This window comes from Adiantum capillus-veneris, chromosome 16 (genome assembly GCF_014529385.1).
Source record: "Adiantum capillus-veneris isolate H3 chromosome 16, ASM1452938v2, whole genome shotgun sequence".
NCBI classification, from domain to species: Eukaryota; Viridiplantae; Streptophyta; class Polypodiopsida; order Polypodiales; family Pteridaceae; genus Adiantum; species Adiantum capillus-veneris.
In genome coordinates, this window is record NC_140946.1 from 11672189 (window position 1) to 11700163 (window position 27975).

At 42.2% G+C, this 27975-nt stretch overlaps 1 protein-coding gene across 1 annotated transcript; it reads right to left on the bottom strand.

Moving 5' to 3' along the window:
* Window positions 1–9227: 9227 nt before the first annotated feature.
* On the bottom strand, window positions 9228–15781 carry LOC147438574 (uncharacterized). Its single transcript, XM_086484648.1, has 5 exons — window positions 12860–15781; window positions 11963–12179; window positions 10874–11491; window positions 10031–10718; window positions 9228–9888 (listed from the first exon to the last, which is right to left on the bottom strand). Exons 1-5 carry the CDS (start codon window positions 15029–15031, stop codon window positions 9507–9509), a joined length of 4077 nt encoding a protein of 1358 aa, XP_086340774.1. The 5' UTR covers window positions 15032–15781; the 3' UTR covers window positions 9228–9506.
* Window positions 15782–27975: the final 12194 nt, after the last annotated feature.

A 27975-nucleotide genomic window follows, 5' to 3' on the forward strand; every position in this document is an offset into this window, starting at 1 on the left:
GTCATTGCTACATACTCTGCTTCCATGGTAGAAAGTGAGACCACTTTCTGCAGCTTTGAAGCCCAGCTGACTGCTGTACCTCCAACCGTGAAGACATAGCCAGTAGTGCTCCTTCGAGTATCTTTGTCACCTGCCATATATGCATCAGCATACCCTTCTAGAAAAATATCAGTTCCTCCAAAATACAAAGCATTTGTTGTCCCTTTTAGATACCTAATTATCCACTTCACAGCTTGCCAGTTTTCTTTACCTGGGTTGTCCATGAACCTACTCACAACTCCCACTGTATGTGCAATATCTGGCCTTGTCCAGACCATAGCATACATTAGAGAACCTACCACTACAACATATGGAAATTTAGACATATAGGCTATCTCCTCTTGTGTCTTTGGACACATATCCTTCGTTAGTTTAAAGTGACCAACCAAACGTGTAGAAACTCGTTTTGCATTTTGCATTGCAAACCTTTCTAGTACCTTCTTGATGTAATCCTCTTAAGATAGCTTTATTGTCTTCTTCGTCCTGTCCCTTGATATTTTCATACTAAGTATCCTCTTTGCAGCACCTAAATCTTTCATTGAAAAAGATTTAGACAGCTCTTCTTTTAGGTCTTTGATGTCCTGCATGTTAGCACTTGCAATCAGCATGTCATCAACATACAACATTAGGATGTTGAACTTCCCATCTCCCAAATTCTTCGTGTAGATGCAATGATCGATCTGAGTTGCATCTTCTGAATCCATGATCTAACATCCATCGATCGAACTTCAAGTACCATTGTCTTGATGCTTGCTTTAATCCATACAAACTTTTCTTTGATCTGCAAACCATTTTCTCCTTACCTTTTACTTCATACCCCTTTGGTAGAAGCATGTGAATTTCCTCCTCTAAGTCGCCGTGAGGGAATGCCGTATTTACATCTATTTGCTCAAGATTTAGATCATGAGCAGCCACAAGGCTTAAGACAAGCCTAATTGAGTTCATTTTTACAACAGGAGATAGAAAATATTTCATTGAAGTCAATACCTTTCTTTTGAGAAAACCCTTTCACCACAAGCCTAGACTTGTACCTTTTCTTCCCACCTTCTTCTTCCTCTATCTTGTACACCCATTTGTTTTGAAGTGCCCACTTACCTTTAGGCAACTCAACCAACTTCCATGTTTGGTTGCGATGTAGTAAGTCCATCTCCACTTGCATGCTCTTTGTCCATTCTTCTTTGGATGCGTGTTGCATAGCTTCTTCGTATGATTCCGGCTCTCCAGAATCTGAGATCAAGAGATGGTTGAAGGAAGGAACAAACCTTTCTGGAGGTCTACTTGCTCTTGTAGATATTTGGGGAATAGGTTGAGGCTCCTCATTTGGTTGACGTTGTTGCACATTGTCACCGTTTGCAGTCCTTGAGTCTTCACCGTCCTCAAGCTCCATGTACTCATCACCTGTTTCTTTTGTTTTTTTTCTTTCTAAGTAATCTTTGTACATATTTTGTTTCGTTAAAAATTACATCCCTACTCCTTAAGATTTTACCATCTTCAAGATTTCATAGGCGATACCCAAAGTCACCTTCTCCATAGCCAATGAAGAAACACTTTTTGGACTTTGCATCTAGCTTTGATCTTAGGCTTCTATCTATGTGGATGAAAGCCTCACATCCAAACACTTTGAGAAATGCATAATTCACCGGTTTACATGTCCATGCCTCTTTTAGAACTCCCCCATCCAATGCCGTTGAGGGTGACCGATTGATTAAGTATACAGACGTACTTACAGCTTCCAAGCGGTAGGCCTGCATGTAGGCCCATGCTTCATGCTCGCTCCATGATTTTCTTGTTCATCCTTTCCGAAATCCCATTTTGTTGATGTGTCCTTGGGGTTGTCCTTTGCCTCCAAATGTCATTGCTAGCATAAAAGCTTCAAAATCTTTGCTGCAATATTGGCCTACATTGTCGAATCTGAGGCATTTAACCTTGGTATCTGTTTCATTCTCCACAAAGGCTTTCCACCTTTGAAATATGAAAAATACATTGGACTTATTCTTCATGACATAAATCCATATTTTTCTAGTCGCATCGTCTATGAATGTTACATAATACAATGAGCCACCAAGTGATGGTGTACTTGCAGGACCCCAAACATCAGAATGAACCAACTCAAGTTTTTTATTTTTTCTTTCATTTCTTGATTTTTGAAATTTTACCCTCTTTTGTTTACCATAAACACAATCTTCACAGAGCTCCAAGTCCACTTCTTTCAAACCTGGTAGAAGCTTCTTTGTTTGAAGGATTTGCATTCCTTTGGCACTCATATGTCCAAGCTAGTAGTGCCACACCGCATTGTCAACTTCTGTAGTTGTTGCACAAGCTAAAGGTTGCATGCTGATAGTACACAAGTAAAGTGTACCAACCTTTTCTCCCTTGGCAACCACCAAGGATCCCTTTGAGATCTTCCACCGTTTGTTTTCGAATGCAATGTTGTGACCTTCATCGTCCAATTGTCCTGTAGAGATCAAATTTTTCCAAAGAGAATGGAACATGCTTAACATCTTTAAGCTTCCATTCATTTCTGTTAGCAGTTTTGACAGAAGCTATACCTTTGCCGACAATCTCACAAGCTTTATCATCTCCCAAGTATACATACCCAAAATTACCTTTGGTGTAATTTTGAAAATGTTGCTTGTGTGGTGTCGCATGGAATGAAGCCCTGGAATCTACTATCCAAGAATTAGACACATTGTCTAATGAGAGAATTAGAGCATCTTGCTCTACTTTACCTGCCACATTGGCCTCCGATGTTAGCTTGTCGCCCACGGGAAAGCTGTCACTCAATGGCTTTAGTACTTCAAAACAAAAAGTAGTTTACAAAGGGATTATGACCTTAATAGAGCTCCCACATTGCTTCACTCTCACCACCTCACACCCACCTTGTTGTATCAACTTCACACTTTGAAATGTGTGTAGAAATGGCCTCCTTTTATAGGCCAAAAGGAGAGGCAGCAATGTGTAGCCGTCCTTGTGTAGATAAGTCCAAATCGGTCCCTCCAATCCGCCTATGTATGGCCGCCTTTGAGAAACAAGTGCGCTTTTGAATTCGGCCACCGGCCATTGACTACTTGCCACCGGCCAACCGACCAATCGTTTTTCGACCACTCGTCCGGCCATAATATTTCGACGAAAAGGAATATTCCAACGGCTGTGAAAATTTTGGTTTCCAACGAGTGATTTTTATTTCCGGCGAGTGATTTTCCTTCACACATGATGGCTTCTCCTCATAATGGGGGCTTTACAAATGTGCATTTTTACCACAAAAATTACAAGGGGTAAATTAGGCTCCATAGTTCACAGCTTTGTGATGTGTATCCCAAAATTTATCAGTATAACTATAAAAATATTATGACTTGTCTAGCTTAAGGGTTTGCCATCCAAAATTTTCTTTTGTGGTTGCAACTTCCAAGCGACCTACTTTTTTGTATGTCAAAATATAGCTCTTCAACACACTGAGATATTTTATGTGGACTTGAACCATCTTCATCTACAATAATGGCACCTGCAAAACCATATTGATGTACAAGATTGGAATTTGAAAAGTCATCCTAGGTGTTTTTCTCTGTAACTTAAGATATCATGGTAGCCCACCATTGTTTTTTTATGTTTTCACACTCTCTTGTGCTTGGATATTCCTAGATTTTAAAAAATCTTGGATCAGACGTGTGAAACTTGAAGACAAAGGAGAGGGTGTCTCTTGCTTTCTTCTTTAACCATTGCCATTTCTCTTATCATTTTCTTTCAAAGATAAAAATGTAGGGTTATGGCTTCGATTCATTGTATGATATGACTTTGGATGTAGAGTGGTTGGGATGACGTCTCCTTGAAAGCATTTCATCATCATCATTAGAAGAGCACCAAATTTTTTTCTTATTCACAATTTGATGCCCATACCTCAATATATCCATTTTCCCATCTTGACCTCTCCATGGTGGATTTATTTCCCATTAATGAGTAGAAGTTCGTCCCCTCTTGTGTGGCTTGCTTCAACTCTCTTGAGAATAGTTTTTTCCTCTCTATATTGGTGGATATACCCTTTTATCTTTGTTGCTTGAAAATTATCTTTATCTATGAATAAGAGAGAGGTGACGATAAGTTCATGAAAGTCTCTGCACAATTGATTGTACATTTGGATTATTGGGCACCTCTTGCAATCATCGAGCTAAACTTAAATTGCTTGCACTCCCTACATCAAAGGTTTATCTTTTTTTCCCCTCCATTAGCTTTTGAATAAGGCTTAAAATCCATTTGGATAATTCACAAATAACACAAAAGCCCGTTGATATTGGTAGCTAGTCCTCTTCATAAAAGCTAATAGGCTACATATACACCTATGTAATCAAAAACCAATAAGCCACTTAAAATTTGCATGTAGCAATCCAACATGATGTCTAAGATTTCCATGATGCCCTATCATAGCCTAGGTCTCACAATTATGACCCTTGAAACCAAGTAAAAAGAGTGAAGGTCCATTTTTCCTTACTATACTACTATCACGAGTCGTGTAAAAAGATATCCTTAACAAGTTGTTGGACAATGCAAATTCTTGTGCACGACATGGAACTATAAACAGGAAGCTTCCCATGAGCCTCAAAGAGGTGCACTTAGTGTGGTTTAATGAGTTAAAATCTAGCACACACTCCGCTTGTGCAAGAAAAAAAATTTAAAGTAGGCCAAATGCACTTGTTTTGTAGAAAAGGCTTCTAGATGAGTTAATGTTGCCAGTTTCCAACTACGCACCACTAGTATACCAAGTGTCATGTTGGACGGAAGTGATTGAAACAATACTTTTACTAGATTACATTTTGGAAAATTAATGCAACTTGGCAATTAACATAAATTAATTCAACAAAGACCATTTCCTATGAAGGCACTAGCTATATAGATGTGTAGCTTTCCTGAACTCTGTTGCATGCACAACGCATGAGTGGAACATATACATTACTATCAAGCCGACTAAGAAAAATATAGCAACCTAGACTTGGGCACATAATACTATCACACTAGCTCAAAGAAGGATAACCATTGAGTCATTGTTAGGAGTCAACTTATAGGCAAAAACCAATGATGCTTCCCCACCCTGTTCAAGTGTTGGGGTTGAAGGGCCACAGTGCTTGGCCAGTCATGTATGGTTGTCCAACTCATCACTTTACTAACTCTTTGTTATTCTTATAACAATACACAATTAGATAAGGAAGCTGCATTAACTCTTGCTACAATAGCTCCACACACATAGAGTCTCTCTCTCTCTCTCTCTCTCTCTCTCTCTCTCTCTCTCTCTCTCGTATGCATCCTTTTTCCACCTTTAAGTGCTATGAGAAGTGATAGCTCAGTTTAGGCGCACCAAGATAGCCTTTAGGAGAGCTTGAAGTTGTCCCTTGGACTAGCAAAGTTCCATGAGATTTGTAGTGGCGTCAAAGCACTTGTATGAGAGGATGGAATGAGAATATAGTAATGTATGCCTCTATGGGACGAGAGGAGTTTAGAGCAATTTGGAAATGTGAGCAATGTGTTGCCCCAATTACTGCTAGAACTCTACCAAAAATTCTTTGCGACTTTTTCATCATCTTGTGATTGAACATGGCTCTTAGGAAGCTACATAAACTGATTCTCAAGCCCAACCTTGTAGACTCAAATTTGAAAACATGAGATTTTCATGTAGATGAGGCTACCTACAATCTTTTTGTACATGGTAGAATTCTCAAATACATTACTTACATAGGATGCACCTTCACATTTTGATCCAAGGCATAGAATTAGGCTTACAATCAATCATGCCATGCTTTGAGAGCATATCCAATGCATATTTTTTCTATGACAGCCATATACCCTCTATCAGGTATATGATTTCAATACCGAAGCAATAGTGCGGCTCTCCCAAATCCTTCATGCCAAAATATATGCATGAGATTCTCCACTCCCCCGGATCTATGTGGCCCAAGATCATCACTAGGTGCCCTATTTTCACCCAAAGCCTTCACATATGGTCTACCAAATTCCTCATCAAGAATTTGCTTCGAGCCATTTGAATCATCATCATCATGACCTACACTCAAACTTGGCATCCTTGGTACATCATCAAGCTTCTCTTTCCCTTTCCTTGATCCATTTGATGAATTTGCAAGACTTACACTTTCATGTAATCTGCCACTCCATGGGTTTTCAACATTACTTGAACTTGATCACCCTTGTAGTCCACTCAAAACACGTGAATACCATGGGGGTTCACCTTTCAAAATACCTATAGCACATGCATTAAAGAAGTATTTACAAAACCGCTCTATACACACACTTTATCATGAATTAAAAGAGCCCTTTTCATTCATAAACCTATAACTTTTTGTAAAAAAGTTCATGTTTTAACCCCTCTTGTACATGTAATTTTATAACTTTGAAACATAAAAAACCCCTCCAAATGAACTAACGGACTACACTTATGTATTTTGAGGTTCATCCCCCGAAGTGATTGCACACCTACATTTTTGTAGCTACATTTTTCAGTATATCAATCCCAAAATCATCATGTACATCATCATATTGCCTCTCAACTCATCAAAAAAAGCATCCTTGCTGACCTTGACTTGGCATGTGACCGGGTTGTAACACTTATACCCTTACTGATCAAGGGAATACCCAATAAACACACTCGCAGTTCATCCATCACTTGCATATAAGCAATTCATTTGAACACTTTAAGGTGCCCCACCAAATCAAGCTTTCTACCAATAAACTTTTCGTTGTGTGTCATATTCTGTATAGAAACAATAAGAGTCTTGTTCATAATGTAGACAGCCATAGAAACTGCCTCATCCCAATAACAATGAGGCATGCTTTTCTCATTTTTCATTGTCCTTGCAACTTTTGCAATGTGCATGTTCTTCCACTCAACAACACCAAATTTTTTTGTGGAGTTTACATACGTGAAAACTGATTTTGTATTTCATGCTTTCTCACGACACTGCTAAACGTATTAGAAAAGTACTCTCCCCCTTCATCTAACCTCAACCATTATACATATTTCCCTTTAGCCGTAGCGTTGAAATTCTGAAAGTGAGTAAACACCTCACTCTTCTCCTTCATGAATTACACCTATACTTTCCTTGTATGGTCGTCAACAAAAGTAACAAAAAACTTGCATCCACCCATAGACGCAATCTTCACAAGACCCCATTCATCATAATGCATTTGCATGTGTTCAAAACTGACAATCCTCACAACCCTCATGCAATGGTAAACTTGGCACAAGTTTTTGACTAAGGAATTCCTCTACATATTAAACGCCATGAGAATTGCACCTGACCTATAAACCCTGCTCAACCATTTTCCCAACAACCACCAAGTTGTTTGTGATGTTGGGCACATCAAGTACAGCAACCAAATACTTTACTGTCATTTATCAATGACAATGAAACATTATGTATAGGCATTTAAATGTGTTGTATCATCCTCAATTTCAACATAACCATAATTATTCAAGGTTTGCAAGTCTCGACTCTACTCACCATGGCTAGTCATGTGATTCGATGCACCTACATTTACATACTATACATTTGCAAACAGTGTTCGCCATGTGCTATGTAACAATCTCTCTAGCTTATCCATACCACTGTCAATACCTCCAAAGCACACATACACTGATTGCCCTACTTCTTCTTTCAATGGCCCAAAAAATAACAATTCATCGAAATGTAGTCTTTACAATTGCACATCACCCATCCTCTGGATGCGGGGGAGGGAGGTGGCAATCGGTGAGGCCTCACCCAAAAAATAACAATTCATCAACATGTAGTCCATACGCATACGTGTAAACCATCCTCTGAAGAGGGGGGGGGGGGGGGGGGGGGGGCTCGACTCTATGTGGCATGGGGTCTTTAATGAAGACCCCATCATAGGATCCACAGAGGAGAAGTGAGAGCATGGATCTCAAGGAGCTCGGAGGGCATCCAAAAATTATGCATGGCAAGTCGCCCCGACATTCAAACCCGAGCAAGTGTTGTGGCAACCCAATGCCTTACTCAGACACACGCGTGTGCATTTCATTGAAATGCATACGAGTTTCCTTTTACTTATGCTTGCCTTAGTTAACTCTCTAAATATCCGTGTTTACAAAATTTCCCATATTTGCTTTTCGCAGCTCCTGCGACAACATGCATCTACTTTTATGCCAAGACCTCTCCTCCATGGATCCCATCACGGGGACTCCATTAGAGACTCAATGCCCATTAGTCTCGAGGCGGAGCCGGGAGGGGGCTCAGCTATATCGAACACGGGGTCTTAAATGAAGTTAGGGCGGTGGGATCAAAGACACGAAAGTGGGGGCACAAAATCAAAGGTATGCGCAAACGTCAAATATCATCAAGAGTACATCCGTGAGGTGGTGGGTTGAAATCTCAGTCCCCTACCCACGCGATGATGTTTTCAAGGCCGTTCCTTGGCCCCACCGTCTTTCCTGGCATTAAGACCCTCTGGTAGATAGTGTTCCCGAGGGAGCGCTCATGATTCATCCTCGTTTAGTCTATACTAATATAGCCGACAACTTTCGATCGCCTCTCTCATTGTTCGTGCTCTCCTTTTCTCTCTCTCTCCGCGCGTTGGAGAGCTGGGTTGCAAGGCACACTACCGGATCTGGACAGATGAAGCAAAAGCCGTCACGTGTCCGAGAAAGGAGCCGAAATCCCTCTCCCTTTTATAATAGTAAAATAGTAAGTATAAGTATATTTTATAATAGTAAAATAGTAAGTATAAATATAGATAGATAAATACGATATAATATAACAATAATGATTCCCGCCTGTTGGGGGGGAGAGAGAGAGAGAGAGCCACAGCTAGCCGCATGCCCGAACTAGTCATCTCAACTTGTTCGAAGAGTACCTCTAATCTCTGTGAAGCTTTCTTATAGGAGTCCTTCCAGAGCTGGCGTGCCGCGTCTATGTATATCCTATATATGCACGACAAAAAGCCCGTCATGTACAAGACTCAAGTGACAAGGGCCGTCCAACGTCGACCACATGGCATCATTATTATCCGCATTCACGTACCAGAGGGCCTGTGACAGCCAAATGGAGAGAGGGACACCCATCACTGATATTTGATGTCGCCGAAGAAGTGATAATGAGGAGGCAGGTACCGGTAGGGGAGTAGATCAGATGTAGCAGAAGTAGGATGTGGTGGTAGAATAGCAGACAAACTGGCATGAAAAGGACCTCTCTCAGCCCCTCTAATACTCCTTTAACAGAACATTAGGTCCAATAACAGTAACTAGGAATGAGTATATCTCTGATTAGGAGAAGCACCCTTGTGGACTCCATCTCACTTTGACCCATGTAGGTGTGCAGCACCACACCATATATACATTTGAATCCATCAGATAGAATGCCCACCATTGCTATAAAAATGAATGAATGAAATACCAAAACTAATCTTCACAAGTAGAACAATGAACTAAAGGAAATCTTAGCCTTCTGCTCTCACTGATCAGAACCTTGCTTGGAGAGTTTTCCTTGGAAAAACCTAGCAAAACTTCCTTTCAATTTACCCTTTTTCTGGGTGGTGGAGGAAGTTTCTCCGGTATCTCCAGCTGCAAGCTCCAAATCCTCTGCAAGTTGCTGCCCATCTTTGCATTTCTCATGACCATTTTCTGCAGACAGATCAGTAGGTCCTGCTCTGTCAGGTGAATTAGGGTCGCTGCTGGGCAAGGATCTGATTCGACTTCTCATGGACATCCGTCGAACCATGTTCAAATGACTTCCTTTCCTCCTTTGCGCCGAGTCCACGTCACTGCTGCGACGTCCATCAACATTGTGTGATTGCATTACCACAGGCCCCTCGTATGTACTGTGCCTTGCCCTCCTACAAGAAAGCATCTCCACAAATAAGTTCTAGCATGTAAACCAAGAAAAGCAATTCTACCATGTACACCAAATGACAAGATGTCAGACCACATCATGCAATTCACACAATTCACAAGGGAGACAAGTACTTCCATACATACCAGTTTTTCTCATGTGGTTCATCCTCTAGGTCGTTGAACTCCGGGGAAAGCAACTCAATTTCATCCAGCTCCCTCTCCTCCACATCTGATCCCTCTTTTACATCAATGTCATTGCAATCTTCATCCCCGCGCACATCATTGCGGGATACGTGGCGTCCAGTACACCGTCCTCCACGTGACAAACTCACTCCTGAAACGCTTGCTTGAGATAAAGCATACAGTCTTCTCTCTTGAGATTCATCAGATGCCAATTTACCCATTCCATCTTGCAGTGCAGAAAACCTCTCACCCTCAGCAAATGGCATGTGTCGCCACGTTGCCATGGAAGAGTCAGGTTGTACATCATTTAATTTAGACACTGCTCCATGCAGAATTCCAGGAAAGCTCTCTGTTGCATTGGAGCCCTTTGAGACTTGGGACTTTATAGCATGGCCTTGGTTCGCTCGCTTGTACCCCTTCGAGTCTACATTGTATGAGTGAGATTGCACATTGCTTCCTGAAGCAGCATGGTGTTTGTCTTCGGGTGTTTTTGGAGACTCTGCCTCAGCAGGAAGAGAAGCAAGACCCATCTTTATCTCCACAGGGAAACCAAGGGCCATCTCAAAGAGAGTCGCAATCCTTTTCTGCGATCGCTCACAGCTTGCATTATCGTCAGGGTTGCAAACTTCCAGGTGTACAACAGCATCCACTACGAAGCACACAAGATTAAAGTTAAAGAAGGGTTTCAGCACTAGATGCTGCCTAGCAAAAGTCAATCATATCTTGTTGGCACTCATGTAAGTCACTTGCTATTAACAGGCGGCACATGCTTCACACGGTAGCAAAGACAATTTTGAGGATTACCTTCTGAGATTGAGATTGAAATCAGGCGCACACTTGCATAGAGTAACTGCCTCAGTTGGTTTGATTGACATCTCTCTACAACTTTACTCCAAATATCATTGAGCTTTGATGGGCTTAATCTCTGCTCAATTCTTGAGTTGAGTTCTTCGTCAAGCAATTCTGTCCGAAAGGGTGATTTGTCTGTGGCTTGCAATGGCTTTGATGATGTCTCACCATGAGTTGCCAATGATAGAGACATATCTTGCGAGACAGACTCCATCGGCCAATATTTCGGTCTCTCATTTACATACACACCATAATCGACTCTGTTCCTGTTATCTGTGGGCACAGGCTCAGAGTTCAAAATTTGAGAGAGAGTGACGTCACCATCTGGCCATGTTTGCCTGTCAGAAGATGGATGCTCAAAATCTACAGCTTCATTCTCATCGAGTGCAATAGGGCTCTGTGATATGCTTGAACCAGCATATGATGCAGGGAACATCAGCGAGCGCTCTGGACCAAGTTGTAAAAGAGCTGCAATCAACCAGGTGGTTCTGTCATTGGAAGTCCTAAGCTGCTTCTCAGCTTCTGATAAAGTCTTCATCGCTACACGCAATCGCTCCAGCTTCATCTCAGATACTGTTGCATGCATTGCAAAGCTCAACATCAATGACTCATTCACAGTATGTTGAACTATTATAGACAAAGAGTTAAGATGTTTGAATTAAAGCATTCAAGGAGCACATAAGTAAATGATAGTCCAAAATGTAGTTTTATGTATACGTTAAGAGGGGGCTGGGTTTTTTTATTAGGCCCACAGTGTAAATATAACATGTATATCAGTGTCTTATTAATAATCTTTTGAATGCACATGATATAGGAGCTTTTAAGGAGTGCTGGGTTCAATGCACACAGAAAATGAACATCACTGAAGCACAATTTTCTGCAAAAGGGCTGACATCAAAGCGCGAATGTTGTTACTCATGTAGCGCAGTACGACATATATGATCTTCACATTTTAACCAGGCAACAGCCTTTGTCTTTCAATCAACACTGTTACTCTAAAACTCCTGAATAATACTTGATAAGGCGAAGGAGAGCATCACTCACAAGATTGTTTTCGGAAAAAGCCCTTTCTTAGTTTATCCGAAAAATTAAAAGTGCCTGCTAGGATGTCTGTAATTAGGGTGGCAAGTCGAGACATCAACGATAATGGCTCCACACCAGAGTCCACCAACTCTCTCGCCCTCCGTACTGTGCTGATGGTGTCAGCCATGAGAGCAGAATTCAGCAAGCCAAGCAGTCTCTCATCAGATACTGATCCCACCTGAAAACCATGTTCGACACCACCACATTACTGTGCATCCCTGTTGCTTGCCACCCATGAATGAAGTATCACAATTTGCAGGCCAGAGAACATGGGCAACTTGCACCATCTTTACATGTTAATTTGAGGAAAACTTGAACATGCCATTGTAGTATAAAAGACCCAGGCTGTCAATTGAAACACATTGACTTAACAGTCACAAAGGTACCCTAATGCAAAAAGACCCACAAAGGCTGCATCCCTAAATACATAACATTCATTTTCAATGACATACAAAAGTGCTTGGTAATTTCCCATGAAAGAAAGACATATTGTAAGGCCTTTGGTTATGGGCACTTTCTCCTAAACATAAGATATAAGATTGATATGATCCATCAGAAACTTCCTGTGAACCTCCTTAGGTAGGCACCTCCTTCGGCTTGGCAAAGATATGGCTAAAAATATCTCCTCAAACCACCTCCTATGAGCACCTATAAAAGAGAGACTACTCTCTCTATGTTGTTATCTCATCATCATGCAACTTTCTGATGATTAAGCATCTCTACTGTCATTATTCTCTTGTAGACTTTTTATTGCTTATTAAGTGACTACTTAACATGTACCCTAATTAATCCTCCTCAGATAGATCCTAACAACAATCACTTAAACCGTACCTAACGGCTGGTATAAGAAATGTGTACCAGTTGATAAACAGTTGAAGAATTAATTTGCTGACCCAGGAGGCTAACTTGGTCCAGAATGGTCTCAGCATCACGGAGGGAGCCCTCGGACCGTGATGCAATCAACTGCAAGGTTTCTACATCTATTGCTAAGTCCTCCAAGCTAGCCAGCTTTTGTAACCTCTTCACTATCTCAGTATCTTTGATCTTAGGAAAAGGAAACTTTTGACACCTTGAAACTACTGTCCGAGGCAGCTGGTCCACATCGGTTGTGATAAGAATGAAGACCACATTAGTGGGGGGCTCTTCCAAAATTTTCAAAAGACAGTTCCATGTTTCTGTTGTCAGCACATGACATTCATCAATAATGAAGACCTTGTAGCGCGACAAGGGAGGCGCAGAAATGGTTTCCTCTAGTAGGACCTTCACTCTCTCCACCCCATTGTTACTAGCTGCATCCACTTCTCTCACCTCTGAGCATTTTCCTGTTGCTACACTCACACACTCTCTGCAAGCGCCACATGGCCGTTGCCCCTCTGCTGACAAGCAAATAAGAGCCGATGCAAAGATCCTTGCAGAAGTCGTCTTACCTGTACCGCGGGATCCTTGAAAGAGGTAAACAGGAGCAATTCTGGATTTCAGAATTGCATTAGAAAGAGCTTGTGCTACAATGTGCTGGCCAACCACATCTTCAAACACTTTGGGCCTGTACTTTTGGCTCAAATTTCTAGGTTTGTAATCACAAAGGGCAAGCTCTTTGCAGTCTTGTTGCACTGAGAGTTGGAGGAGCTCTGCATCGGCCATTTTCACAATCCGCCCTGTGTTGTTCCTGTCCGGCGCAGCACTGTTGTTGCATGCCACCAATTCCAACTCTCCATGCAACTCACTCATGGCCAGCCTCTCGAGCTCACCTGCTATGGAGGCGGCAGTACATTCCTCACTGCCATTGTAATCCTCCAATTCTGTTAGGAAAGGTAGCGGCTCTGCTACTGGTCTCGCTGCAGGATGATTCAATATTGATAAAACTTGCTCCGATTGATGCCCTGAATTCATGCTGGATCTCCTCCTTGTCCCCACGGAAGAACCTCTGCGTTCCTCCTTACTGCTAGCCAGCCCCTTGCCTTGCTTGGAAGGCTTCTTCTGCGAAGCTTTTCCACTTTCCTTCTTCCCAGGCAGCTCCATGGCCTGAACTTCATACTCGAAGAACTCAGACACAGATGGCACCGCCCTGGAATAGTCTGAGTATAGCTGCTTGCTCATATTGCTAGCATAGGCCATTTGTGGTGACCTCAATACATCAGCCTTGCCAACTGTATGCTTTCTGTGGGAACGGCGTGTCTCATGTTGCAATAGAGGCGCTCGAGGTCGTGCTTCCCTCTGCTGTGCCATTACATAGTCCCAATCATGTTCAGCAACTTGCTCATCTGCATCTATAGGATCCTCCAGAGTGAAGGGGGAATTCGAGTGCATAGGCTTCTGCGCATCAATATTAGGATTTAGAATCAAAGGAGACAAAATTTGGTCTCTCTGTCTCCACTGCTTATGCCCTTGCTCAAGCTTTGATGTCTTCTGCAATGCTTTGAATCTACCATCTTCATCTTGATGCTGTGTGAAAAAACCCACATGATAGTTTGACCCAAAGTCCTCAGTCGCCGAAGAGCTTACCCACTCTGTTGTTCTATCGTGTGAGATGGAGCGGGCATCTCTGTGTATGTCATCAAAGATACCACCATGAGCCCTTGAGTTGCGCCCGATACGCCATTCCTCTGTGTTTGTGTCTATGCTTGCAGGGACTTCCGCCCCTAAGTCCCAGCTCATTCTGGAGTCCAGATCATTCTCATAAGGAGACTGCATTCTTGCATCCCAGCTATTCATATGAGGAGAAGTGCGTGATGGAGTTCTCGACTGCGCATGCTTTCTGCGAGCATCGCTTCTGTGGGCTGAGCCATCTCTTCTAACACCAGTACCTTCACCATTTTGAAGTACCATGTCATGATCTTGCACAGCATCCCAATCGTGATCGAAAGCATGGTCGAGGCTTGCAAAATTGGGTTCATGAGCGATGGAGGAGATGCCCTTAACAGCGGGCGACTTTCGCGACCGAGCTTTCAATGAGGGCGATTCCTTTGGCTGTTTCAGAGCATGAAGGTTACGCATAAGGGGGAGCTCGCCAGGCTCGTCATCCTCCAACATAGTGATCAGGCAAGCTTGAGCAGGTATGTACAAGCTTAGTATGAGTGTGTGAGGGTTGTGTATGCACACAGGTAACTAATTGGAATTTGGGATTGCTGTGGTTTTGATCCTGAAAAGATGTGGCCTACTCCCTTCCGTGGGCGCTTGCATGCTTGTCAGTTAGGAAACAAGCAACGTTGCCTAATGCACAGCTCATTGCAGTGAACAAATGACGAGTATATGCCAGTCTATGCAGAAGCTTTATTGGTGGGAGACGGCACAAGGGTATGTCAAGGGGCGAAATCACGTACACAGTTCACAGAAAAGCAAAAAATTATGATTGAAACTCGTGCTGTGAAAGCGTACCCGGCCTGCTCGAGGCTCCTTGTTTGCGTGTGTAGTGTGTGCAGTGTGCGTGTCGATGTGGATGTGGAGAGAGAGAGAGAGAGAGAGAGAGAGAGAGAATCTGTGGATGTAACGTGTGAAACAGAGAGAGAGAATCTCCCTCCTCAGCTAGTGAGAGAAGATAGATGCGGTGTCACCGTGAGTGTGCGTGTGTGTGTGTGTGTGAGAGAGAGAGAGAGAGAGAGAGGTGACCTTGCAGGAGCGCAGCCTGCAGCAAGAGCGCAGACCCATAGATCACTATGAAAGCATTCAGATCACATATTATATGTAGGCAAGCAGAATCAATACCTACGTCCGATTAATAGTATGCGAGCAATTTTTGCCGGGGGACGCTCTGAGGCTCAGAGCAACACACGTTCTAACTTCTGCTATTCGGAAAGTCGAGAGCTCAGAAAAGAGAGAGAGAGAGAGAGAGAGAGAGAGACGCGGTCACAATGTCACATATATATATATATATATATATATATATATATAAACACAGAGAGAGAGAGAGAGAGAGAGATGTGTGCCTGCAGCTGCGGAATGCGGATTGAAGAGAGGAGCGGCCATGCAAAACACAGCCCGGAGTCGAGCCCACCCCCGCTCAATATGGATAACACATTGCTCTCTCTTTTAACTTTTCCAGAAGCTGCCACCCATTTTCTCGCTTTCAGACCATACGCAGGGCTCACCAAAAACTTTTGGGAAAATTACTTCAAATTTCAAAAATTTTGTCATAAATTCCCAAAATGTCCTTCAAATTTTCCAAAATCCCCAAAATATCCTTGGTTGTGAGAGTAAATTTTTCCAAAAATAAAAGATTATGTAGCTTTTCATAAGAAGACTAATTGTGTATGGTACAAGATGCTAAAACTAGAATTTGAATTGGTTATGTAGGCTTTGGAGATGAATTGCTTCAGACATAGTCGCCTTTTTTGGCGATGTAATTTGTGACAAATTACATGCTAAGCGTTGAAATGGATCTCAAATGTAAAAAAGAAATAAAGATTAGGAAACCTTGAAAAATCCAACCAAAATAGATACAAGGGTATTTTGGGAATTTTTGAAGTTTGAAAGGTATTTCGGAAATTCGACAAATTAGAGAGGTATTTTGGTAATTTTCCCAAAAAAAAAATCCAGGTATAGGGCACACTTAGAGCTAGTCCACGTGGTAGCCGAGTTGCCAACATATTCCTGTTCCTGTGAGCAAGTTTCTTGGAGGAAGTGAGTTCTTGCTTGCAAACCAGTTGCACTTCTGCTCCACCCCCAAGGGATGAAGCAAGAAGGCAGCGGTAGATACGACAAGGTGGGTCTCCATTCAGCATCGATTTATACTGAAGAAAATGATGCATTTTTTTAGCAAGTTAAGGCCTTTCTCTCTCCTCTCTCTTACCTGCGTTGTAGAGAATACATTGGCACGTGAACAGAGCAAAAGAAATGCGCAGTTGCGAACTTGTTGGCAACCAGCATGCCATGTCAACCAGCCCCTCACAGAAGGGGAGCTGAAAGACACTATTGAAGCTATGAAGAAAGGTAAGTCTCTTGGCCTTGATGGTGTACCAACTAAGTTCTACCAGCATTGTAAGGATTTTATAGTGAGTTATTTGATGTTGGTCTGGGCAGAGGCCTTGCAGATTGGAGCTCATTCATAAAAGAGGGGGGGCAGAGGACTTAGGAAACTAGAGACCAATCACTTGTCTGACTTCAGCTTATAAAATCTTTGTCCTGACCCTAGCTAGAAGACTAAGTCCCATCATGCATAGTATCATTCTCCCAAAGCAGAAGGGCTTTATCAAGGATAGATTCATCTTGGATGCTATAATTACACTAAGGGAAGCCTTTGAATATGGAATATGGAGAGGAGTCAGAACAACCCTTTTGTTTGATTGTTTCTTCAAAATTGACTTTGACAAGGCCTATGACAAAATAGAATGGGACTTCATCTTTAAGTCCTTGTTCATTAGGAAGGGAATGGGGTCTAAAGGGGCCTTTTTATTTTCCATGGGATTAAAAAGAAGATTATGGAAGGGGCAAATGGGTGGATGCCATGTGGACTAAAATAGTGGGTATGGCAGGGCTTAAAAGTAAGTGATCAAACTTGTACTCTTTTATAAAATATAAAGAAAAAATCTCTTATAAATTCAGAAAACTAAACTTTTCTCTAAATAGTTGAGTAAAAACCAATTCTTTCTCTCTCTAGTGGCTGTCAGTTTCTTCCCCCCTCTCTCCTAAAAGGGGATCCCTCCAAAAACGTGTTGATCATTCCCTCCCTCTCTCTCTCTCTACTGTACCATCTCTCACTTCTCTTCACTTCACCTGTCAAGTTGCTTCTCTTTCCTTCCTTTTAGTTTTCCCTCTTAAAAGCTCTGCAATAGAAGTTTGAACCTCCTTTCCCTCCTCAGGCTTATTGCATTCTTGAGGGCTGCATTCTCCTCAAGCTGAAGTTCTCCATTTCTCCATGGGCCTCACTAAACACCTCTAGTTAAAGCTGAAGATCTGCAGCATATCCTTCTGCTAGATCATCCCTCTTTATTTCCTCAAGACTTTTTCTGCTCCTTCTCCATTAAGCTCTCTAGATAGGATCTACTTCCCTCTCAAGCTTTGCAACAATATCTTCCCCATCAAGCACAAGCAGGTGGAGCAGTATAGCAGTAAGTGGCATCCTTCACCTTTGTGTACCATCAAGAATCTTGTTCTTTATACAGCTGAGAACATGGATGTGCAATGTCTAATCATAAGTGTTTGTCTGCAGGTTGTGCCACTATTCCCCATGGCATCATCAGGTACTCGACGACCTAGGAGTGTCATTGACTCCATTTCATGCAGCAATGTACAAGACGACAATGGATATTGGGTGACGATGGAGTTCAAACGAATGATGTGGGTGACAATGCAACCCAGCTCAAGAGGTGCACATAAGGTCTCAAGGAGACACATGGCTTCTCGAGCACACCATTGGAAGGGAAGAATCATGGAGTTCAAGCAAACACAAGACGGCAAGAGTCTTGCGAAGGTGCAACATGTGTATGTTGCTTCACAGCTGAAGCTAGAGACAGCAGTGGCTCCATCGAGGTTTCCTGCAAATTGTACTTTTAGTCGTCTTTCAAGTTTTTCAATCGTCTATTTAGTATTTTTTCCTTGTGTGTGCTTTTGATGACTATAAGATTTCCATTGCTTGTTCATGTTTGTAGAGGTTTTTTCATCCGATTTTGTAGAGTGGGAGCCAATAGAGTCCTTCACAGGAACTTTTGAGGCCATCCACACTGAGCTTGGCAAGTTGCTCTATGTTGGTTGTCCATCCTCTGAGCTTGCCTCAAGTGAAATTTTTATTTATAATCATACTTATGTCACACCTAAGTGAGGTATGGTAATCTTTCTCCGGTTCACTCGCCAACCTTGGAGAGTTTGGAATGGCCTAAGCCAGACTGTGCCGTGATCGCAGCAACCAAAAGGAGAATCGAGGTGGATATGCAAGTAGCAATGAAGTGCACCTATGGTTCCCACAAAGCCACGATAACATGGTTTATGTCTCTTCATGTGTTTGTGTTGATATTTCGCCTTCAGAGTGTTCACAGGACGCCAACAATGTGGACTTGCAAAGGGGGAAGTGCGACCAATGGATTCCTTGCAGCTAGATGGGAAACTAAGATGGTCAACCACCAGGGAGATAGAATCAAGTGCTCTGTAGTTGCTGACAATGTGGTGTTCACATACCATATTGCGAAGCAAAGCTTGTCGATGGTCTTTCCCTATAGAAGATGGAAGCTAATGATGGGAGAGTGGGAGGCAGTACTAGACTCTGATGTTGCTGCTAGAGAATCAGTTGACTTGCAAATGCGCCTCCACGATGATGCAGTGCACCACATTACAGTGAATAATGACTGGCACCTCAGTCACCTTCTTAATCTCAAATATACCTTGCCCAAGCTTGTTCGCTCCAGAAAAGAGAAGAGCTTTCTATGTGAGAACGTTCCGTTTCCACGATGTATTTTTGTAAAAGCTTGTAATTGACAAGGATTTTTCTCCCATTAATACATACGGTGTTTTGAATTTCGTTTCTTCACATGCTTGTTTATTCTCAACTTGTTCAAGTTCTCGATTGAAACGTGCAATTTCTTTGGTGTGGAGCATAAATGTTTTCAATGTTGGTGTCTTTCAATGCTTTGTCGTGCCATTTTATTTAAAATTATAGTTTTAAGTTATTTTGACGTTAATTTTAAGTGCTTTTTAAAAAGTGACTTTGGCTATATAAGTGACTTTCTAGGTTTCAAACTTCAGTTCTCACATTCACAAAACTGTAGCTCTACGCTCTCTTTGCATCTTCTTCGCCAACAAACCCATGGCAATATCTACTGATGCACTTCTCACACAATTAGAAAAGGTAGGACTTGCAGATAGAGCACATGAACTACTCAGTGTGTTCGAGGGGACAATTGACATGCAGGCCACTACTAACCTTCATGCAGAGGCATTCGAAAGCTTTCTTGACTACATGGCGCAGCACATGGAAGAATATGGCATAATCTTTGAGGGATCCGACACGGCGTGGTTGCCAGTGGATTTGCTCAAGCATCTCTATGTGACCGACAAAAACTTTCACTTTCGCTTGTTGAGGTTTATTAAAGGCCTCGCGGAACGGGACTATAGGACAGAAGATGAAGATGATCTCATAGATTTGGGCGTGGGGTGTATAGGCACCCAATTCATTTCTTGGGACATGGTTCTGATCTTACTTGTTCTTGAGGGCATGGATAAGGAAAATCAAAGAAAAAGGTCAACCAAAGTATTAGGCGATTACTATATTGCATCCATTATCGTTGTGTATGTTCTACTGTCCTACCTACAACTTATCTCAACATGGAGAGCTTGGTTTCTAGGTCCACCACTTGTCCAAGTTAATGTAAAAGTGACTCAAGGTTCACAACTTGTGAAAGCAAGGATCCATTGAGGAATACAATCCACTTGGCTATGTTTCCTTACTTTAATGCATGTGACATTCAAGCAAGGTCCACTTCTAATCTAGCACTTCTTAATTTGATGCATGGGGCGTACATAAAATATGTAGCATATGCTCTATATATTGCCTCATAGGAAGGTTGGTTTCAAGGAGCACTTATCCAAGCTAGCCTATCTTGGAGAAATGATGGAGCTTGCTTCTCTCCTTGTTTCAATGGACACTAGCTTGGACAGTGGTGGACCTTTGCTTCTCTCTATGTTTCAATAGAGTTAGCTTGGACAAGTGGTGGACCTTGGAACAAAACCCCCATGTAAAACATATCATGGGTATTTCAAGTGATTAGAAAGATTACCATTTAAGATATAACCTTATAGGTTGGACAACTGGAGCCTAGCTTGGAGAAATGGTGGACCTTTGATTCTCTCCATGTTTCAATGGAGCCTATCTTGGAGAAATGGTGGAGCTTGCTTCTGTCCATGTTTCAATGGAGCCTAGCTTGGACAATTGGTGGACCTTTGCTTCTCTCTATGTTTCAATAGAGTTAGCTTAGGCACGTGGTGGATCTTCAAACTAAACCAACTACTATCAATGTTTCCTAGCTTGGACAAGTGGTGAAGTGTTTCTCCTCTCCATGTTTCAATGGAGCTTAGCTTGGACAAGCGTTGGACCTTAAAACAGAAACCCCATGTACAACATAGCATGGATTTTCTAGATTTCAATGGAGTCTAGCTTTAACAAATGGTGGAGCTTTCCTTCATCCATGTTTCAATGAAACTAGCTTGGACAAGTGGTGGACCTTGTAACAAACCCCCCCATGTACAACATATCATTGGTTTTCTAAGTGATGCGAAGGAATACCATTCAAGATATAAACTTATAGCTTGGATAAGTAGTTGACCTTAAAACCAAATTCATCATAAAACAATGAAATATAGGTCAGCCAATTCCTAAATCTTGAGACCAAACCTCCCATGCTATTAGAGATAATATATTGGATAAGTGGTGGACCTTCTATTATTTTCCCATGCCTAGTTTAGACAACCGGTACACTTTGCATCTCTAAAGATTGGACGAGTGGTGGAGCCTTGTTTCTAGCCATGTTTTAATGGATCCTAGCTTGGACAAGTTGTGGACCTTGGAAAAAAGCTTCCATGTACAACATATATGAGGTTTTCCATGTTTAAATGGAACCTAGCTTGGACAAATGGTGAAGCTTGCTTCTCTCCATGTTGATTTTGGAACTACCTTAGACAAGTGGTGGAGCTTTGCTTTTCTACTCTTCATAATACAATGAAGTATAGGATGGTTACATGGTAAATCTTAAGGCCAAACCTCCCATTTTACTAGAGATGATAGGTTGGACAAGTGGATTAACCTTCTATCATTTCTCCATGCCTATATTAGACAATTAGTAGACTTAGCATCTCTCTATGTTGTCTAGAGATGAGCTTGGACAAGTGATGGACCCTGCCTCTCTCTTCCCTTGGTTTACTAGTTTGAAGACTCATTATATATACTTTCTTAGATCTAGCTTGAACAAGTTCTAGACCTCCAAATTCTCACTTTGCATGCAGTGGTGGTGGATAATCGTCACTTTCTGTTCCTTGACGACATTGCCAAAACATTAGGACTTAGAGAAGATGAGTCGCTCATAGTGCTTGCTATCTATGCGGGCATGAAGGATCCTAGTGGAAAGGAATATAAAGTCAATTTTTAAATCGACTTTGAAGACCAAGGTCTCCCAGCAAGCCTCTCTTTCCTCCCCAATGAAAACGAACAGAATTTGGTGCAAACAATAGCCAGTACACTTGTGGAAATCAATGATGGGTGGCGGATTGTGCGTGTGTGTAGAGTGTGCAAGAGAGGGGAGGAGAAGGGGGAAGGGGATGAAGCAGTAACTGCACAACACAGGGAGTTGGGTTAGTGGAGAGGAAAGTGAGAGAGTGAAGTCAACTCTCTCACTTTCTCTCCCTATATTGATTAAAGGGAAAAAAGGTAAGTAAAGGGAGGTTTTCCACGGCCATCTGGCCTACACCCCAACAACCTCCCACTTGAAGGTCATGGTGGTCAATAGTGGCATCAGTATAGTTAGTCTATACTAGTTGATGAAGCATCGCCTAGGTTTCATACTACACCCATAAGTTCTATGCAATGTGTAAATTGCTCCGAGGCTAGGCTTTTCGTGAGAACATATGCGCGGTTGTCGTCAGTGTGGACCTTGACAAGCTCGATGCGCTTTCCAGCCAAAGCATCTTGTCATAATAACTAATATCTAATTCTTATAACTGATTTTCTCATGTTAAACTGATCATTTAATATGGGGAAGTGCCTGGGGAGAAAAAGCTAGAATATTGGTTAAGCTAGCAGACCGGCCACAGTAGGGATCCAAAGGAGGGAAAATAGGGATCCAAAGGGGGGGCCATCTACAAAAGAGCAATGTGCAACAATGGTCTTTAGAGACCCTAAGGTTCAGCCCATTAAGACTTCCAAAATGCTAAGGTTTCAAAATTCAAAGGTTGTGTCCAAAGGTCATCACTAGGAAATTGGATGCTTTTTGTGTGTACCAAAAAAGTCTTCATTAATCCTACAAAGGTGGGGGCGAGCCCTGGAAGTAGGGGATGAGAGAGAAATCCACACACACACACACACACACAAGCTCCTTTCCACAAAGGGAATGAGTGACACATGTCAGCTCCCTAGCCCAGATGCCCACAAGGTGTACTCAAATCCTATTGGATGGCCATGGAGGTGGACCAATGAGAATTAGGCTAGAGTAAATCTAGTTTAATTAATTTAAAAATATTTAATAAAAGAACCAATAAGAATTAAGCTCTCTAGAAGACTATTGGACAGTCTCCCAAGAGGTCCAATGAGCATTCAACAACCCAATGGCTTGCCTGATTCCTGTTGGCAAGGAGACAAAAGGGTCCAATGAGAGTTAAGTTGCATTAATTAATTACCTAAAGCTCTCACAAAAGGAAAAGGGAGACACATGTCAGAAAGCTATCACTTATGCTACTTAACTTTCATTGGCTAAGTTGGGAGAGGTCAATGAGGTGCTAGCAAGAGCAAATAGCAAGTGGGGTCGACCAAGGGAGAGAGGGGGACTGAATTTTACAAGGCATTATTGCATACACACTCACACTAACTCATGTGTGAAGCAAGAAGACTCTCTCTCTCTCCTTCTCAAGCTTTAATGGAGTAGCTTATCACCTACTCCAAGCTTGTGAGAAGGGAGGCCTACACCAATAACTATTGGCTTTGTGATGCAAATCCAACCAAGTGTCAAGTTTCAATGCATGCTCGTATCCTCTACCATGCTAATTACTAAGCTATGCTATGCTAATATGAGTGATTATGTGAGGAGATGTACATCTTTCTTGTAAGACTGCTTCTTCTTCCTCTCAATCTACTCTCATACCCCGCTAGCTCTCACCATCTTTGAAGGTGTGTGAGGTCTTGGGTTTGAGACCGTGAGGGAATTGATGTTGTGTTTTATAAGTGTTTTTCTTAGTGCTTGAAGTTTCCATCTTCATTGCACTCGCTAGTATTGAAGGAACACAAAGAATTGCATTGTAAAATGTCTCTCTTGATGGGAGAAACCATAATACAAAGCCTTTTGGAGGGGGGACCGGCTCCATGTAAATCCGGTCCTCAACTGTTGTCAATAGCTTAATTTCTCTCTCTTTTGAAGTATTGTGCATGCTATCTAACTAGGTGTTATACGTTTTGTTGCTCTCTCCACCCAAGCACTCTTATTATTCTCATTACGAATCTATTCTAATGAAATGATCACTATGTTCATGCTATTTTCCACTACACACAAGTTACTAGGCCATTAAATCTTACATTGGTATCAGAGCACAAGGTTTCTCTTTTCTTGCTCAAGAAGGGAGGTCCTCAAGCTAGCTATAAATGGTTGGTATTATTAATTTCATTTGAGTAAGTAGAATAGGGATTTTTCAGCCTTGCAGTGCGCCTTCCTTCGTGCAGATAACAGGGCATCACCGTCAAGAGCTATGGTCTTAATAGTGGAGTCCTATGGGGCTTGCGTATGGCTTTAACCACTATTGGGCTATTAGAAGCTTGACAGGAGTCAGTGTTGTTTTGGTGTTGAATGACCCTCTCTTCTATTCCTTGCAATTAATGGTATTCGAGCCACGGGTACAGTAGCTTGAGTGCTTTTCTAAAGGGGTAAAGAGGAGTAGCAACTAGGGCTTGAAGTGCCAAAGTACACCTAAAAAAATTACACCTAAAAGTTGTTAGAATGGATGACAACAGTGAAGAGAGTGAAATTAATGTTGATAGCTTTGATTTTGCTAATGAGCAGGCTACTAATGATGTCCCTATGCTTATTAACTACCTTGTTTCTAGGCTTCAACAAGCCATGGGCAATCCATCTCTCCAAAGTGAAGTGCAACGACAGCTTCATGCTCATGGGATTCTCCAAGCTCCCCACCATGAGGAGAGAGTACCTAGGCAGCCTCCTTGTGAGACTTCCGAAAGAGGCCTCTCTCCGATCGGGAAGAAGAACAGGATCCATACGAAGGGCTCAAAATTTTTCTTCTTGATGATGCATCTCCTTCTCAAAGGAGAACTCAAGAGCCTCCACCGAAGGAACGAGAAAGAAGTGAGTCTCATGCCACCTCGGTGGAGATGGCTCCATGAAAACGGCGGGCTAAACACTCTCCATCACCTCCAAAACGGAGAAGACCATCGCACACTTCTCCACACCATAATTCAAAGAGGGATGACAAAAAGCAAGAGAAGAAAAAGGCGAGAAAGAGGACACCCTCTTCTCCATCTTCTTCATCCTCTTCCTCTTATGAAAGTGATGGTGCAGACAAAGAAGATTAAGGCAAGAAAAAGGCGAGGACACCCTCTTCTCCATCTTCTTCACCCTCTTCTCCGTTTTCCTCAAATTCTTCATCTTCTGAAGAAAGTGATGGTGCAACTTTTGAACCATAAAAAAGAAGAGGCCATAGGAAATCCTATGCCGCGTGGAAGAGGTCGTCCAAGCTCAAGAAGTTCAAAGAGGGAGGGAAGAGCATCTCTTTCCTTACCTATGATGGCACCTTTGGTGCTACGGACAAAGTCTTGGTCTTTATCCAACAATTTGATGCGGCGTTTGGAGATGAGGGCTTCATGGGGTCCTCTAAGCTACGCCATGTAGCTATGCACTTTCAAAATTCCGCCAGGCAATGGTGGTCTAGCCTACGGGCCAATGGTGAAGCTCCACAAACATTGAAAGCTTTAAGAGCTTCCATTATGAAGCAGTTTTTGGCCACCGATGCCAAAGACCAAGTACTCACCGAATGGCGAAGCTTGAAGCTCTCTCCCTACGAATCCATTCACAAATATGTAGACAAGTTGGGACTTACATCTCAAAGCCGCTGTCTTCAAAAGGATGTATTTTGGAGAGCAAAAGCAACAATTTTGTGCGGGCTTAACTGAAGAAATGGCAGAGTATGTCAACTCCCAAAGGCCACACACCATATTGGCAGTTATACACCATACTATGGTGGCTTCTCGAATCAATTTCCAAACAGGGGCTAAAAGAAATTCTAAGCCCACGGAAAACAAGGGTTCCATTGCCAGCCTAAGGGGAAGGACAATGTCCAAAAGTCTCCTAAGGGCAATTCCAACAAAGCTAAGGAGAAGGGAGTTTACAAAGGAAAAAACAAACTCTCTCCTGAAGAGCTTGAGCGTTATCACAAGGATAACCGTTGTTTTAAGTGTGGTGAGGAAGGGCATGCGTACCACGCTTGTCAACCGCTATGAGCCTCCTAAAGCTACCTTGGTTGAAATCCAAGAGGAGGAAACTCACCACAAAGGATCTCCTCTATGCCATGCTTGGGGAAAGGTAAGAGAACATGATGCTTTTATTCTCTTTGACCCTGGTTCTACTCACAATTTCATATCCACAGAGTTGGCCACCAAGCTAGGCATACAAGCTTACGAGATGGGAGATATCCTACCCATAGATGGTGCTTTCAAGGGGCAAGAAGCTTCAGTCACTCCCTTAATTGAGAAATTGAGGCTCCATGTCCAAAGTTATGTGGACAAAGAGGACTTCTTAATCTCTCCTCTCAAGCACGAGGATGTAATCCTAGGGGCACCATGGTTTGATTGCATGGCTTCCAATGTTAAATTCCCTCAAAGTAGAATCTACTTTAGGTTCAAGGAAAAAGATATGTACAAAGATGCTAAGGAAATGGGTAACACCATACCCATTGTACATACGCAAGCTTTTAACAAGTCAATAAAGAGATCTATTTCCGTGTACATGATTTTTGTTAAAGATTCTCAAAATGAACCTAATGCTTTAACAAAAGAAAATATAAACAATCACAAAGAATTAGAGTTATCCAATTTTCTCAAGGGGTTTCAAGATGTTTTTATTGATGACATCCCTTGTGAACTACCTCCTAAACGAGGCAATGGTGACCATGCAATTGAACTTCTTCCAGGAAGTTCACCGCCTAACAAACCTCCTTATAGAGTTTCTCAAGCTCAACAAGAGGAGATTATGCGGCAAGTGCATGAGTTAGTTGAAAAGGGCATGGTTAGGCCTAGATCATCTCCATTTTGCTCACCTATGTTATTAGTGCAAAATAAAGATGGTGGTACAACCAGAATGTGTCGACTCATGGAATTGTTAACAGCAGGCGTATAGTAGTTTGCAGGTTGATAGGAGAGCGATGGTGCATTTGCTAGGTGCAACCTGGAACAAGTGCGACTATGGTGTGTGTGCCAAACACGGCACTTTGCAGGACAATCATGGCTTTCAGGGCTTGCTAGAGAAACCGATGCTTTCTTCAAGATTATCCTTGGTTAGGATATTTCAGAAGTATTGAAGGACTCCCCCTCACAAGGAGGGGTCATAAATGCTTTAAAGCTGGTATCACTCAGTGGGGAGATCTCAGCATGTAACATTTAATGGCCTAAAATCTTATGTGTAGCGGAAATTAGCATGAATATAGTGGGCATTTCATTAGAATAGATTCCTAATGAGAATTACAAGAGTGCTTGGGTGGAGAGAGCAACAAAAAGCATAACACCTAGTTAGATAGCATCGACAATACTTTCAAAAGAGAGAGCAATTAAACTATTGACAACAGTTGAGGACCGGATTTGCATGGAGCCGGTCCCCCCTCCAAAAGGCTTTGTATTATGGTTTCTCCCATCAAGAGAGACATTGTACAATACAATTCTTTGTGTTCCTTCAAGACTAGCTAGTGCAATGAAGATGGAAGCTTCATACACCAAGCAAAACACTTAATCAAACACAACTTGAATTATCCCCGTTCTCAGACCCAAGACCTCACACACCTTCGAAGATGGTGAGAGCTAGCAGGGTATGAGAGTAGATTGAGAAGAAAAAGAAGTATCTTACGAGAAAGATGTACATCTCCTCACATAATCACTCATATTAGCATAGCTTAGCTTAGTAATTAGCTTGGTAGAGAAGATGAGCATGCATTGAAGCTTGGCTCTTGGTTGGATTTGCATCCATATGCCAAGAGAGTGTTGATGTAGGCTTCTATCTCACAAGCTTGGAGTAGGTGATGAGCTCTCCATTAAAGCTTGGGAGGAGATAGAGTATTTTCCCTTCACACATGGT

Coding starts and splice junctions, on each gene's coding strand:
- LOC147438574 (XM_086484648.1), bottom strand. CDS start 15,031: ATGTTGGAGGATGACGAGCCTGGCGAGCTCCCCCTTATGCGTAACCTT. Junction 11,492..11,962: donor CTTTTTCCGAAAACAATCTT/GTGAGTGATGCT, acceptor TGCATGCAACAG/TATCTGAGATGAAGCTGGAG. Junction 10,719..10,873: donor TTCAATCTCAATCTCAGAAG/GTAATCCTCAAA, acceptor TGTGCTTCGTAG/TGGATGCTGTTGTACACCTG.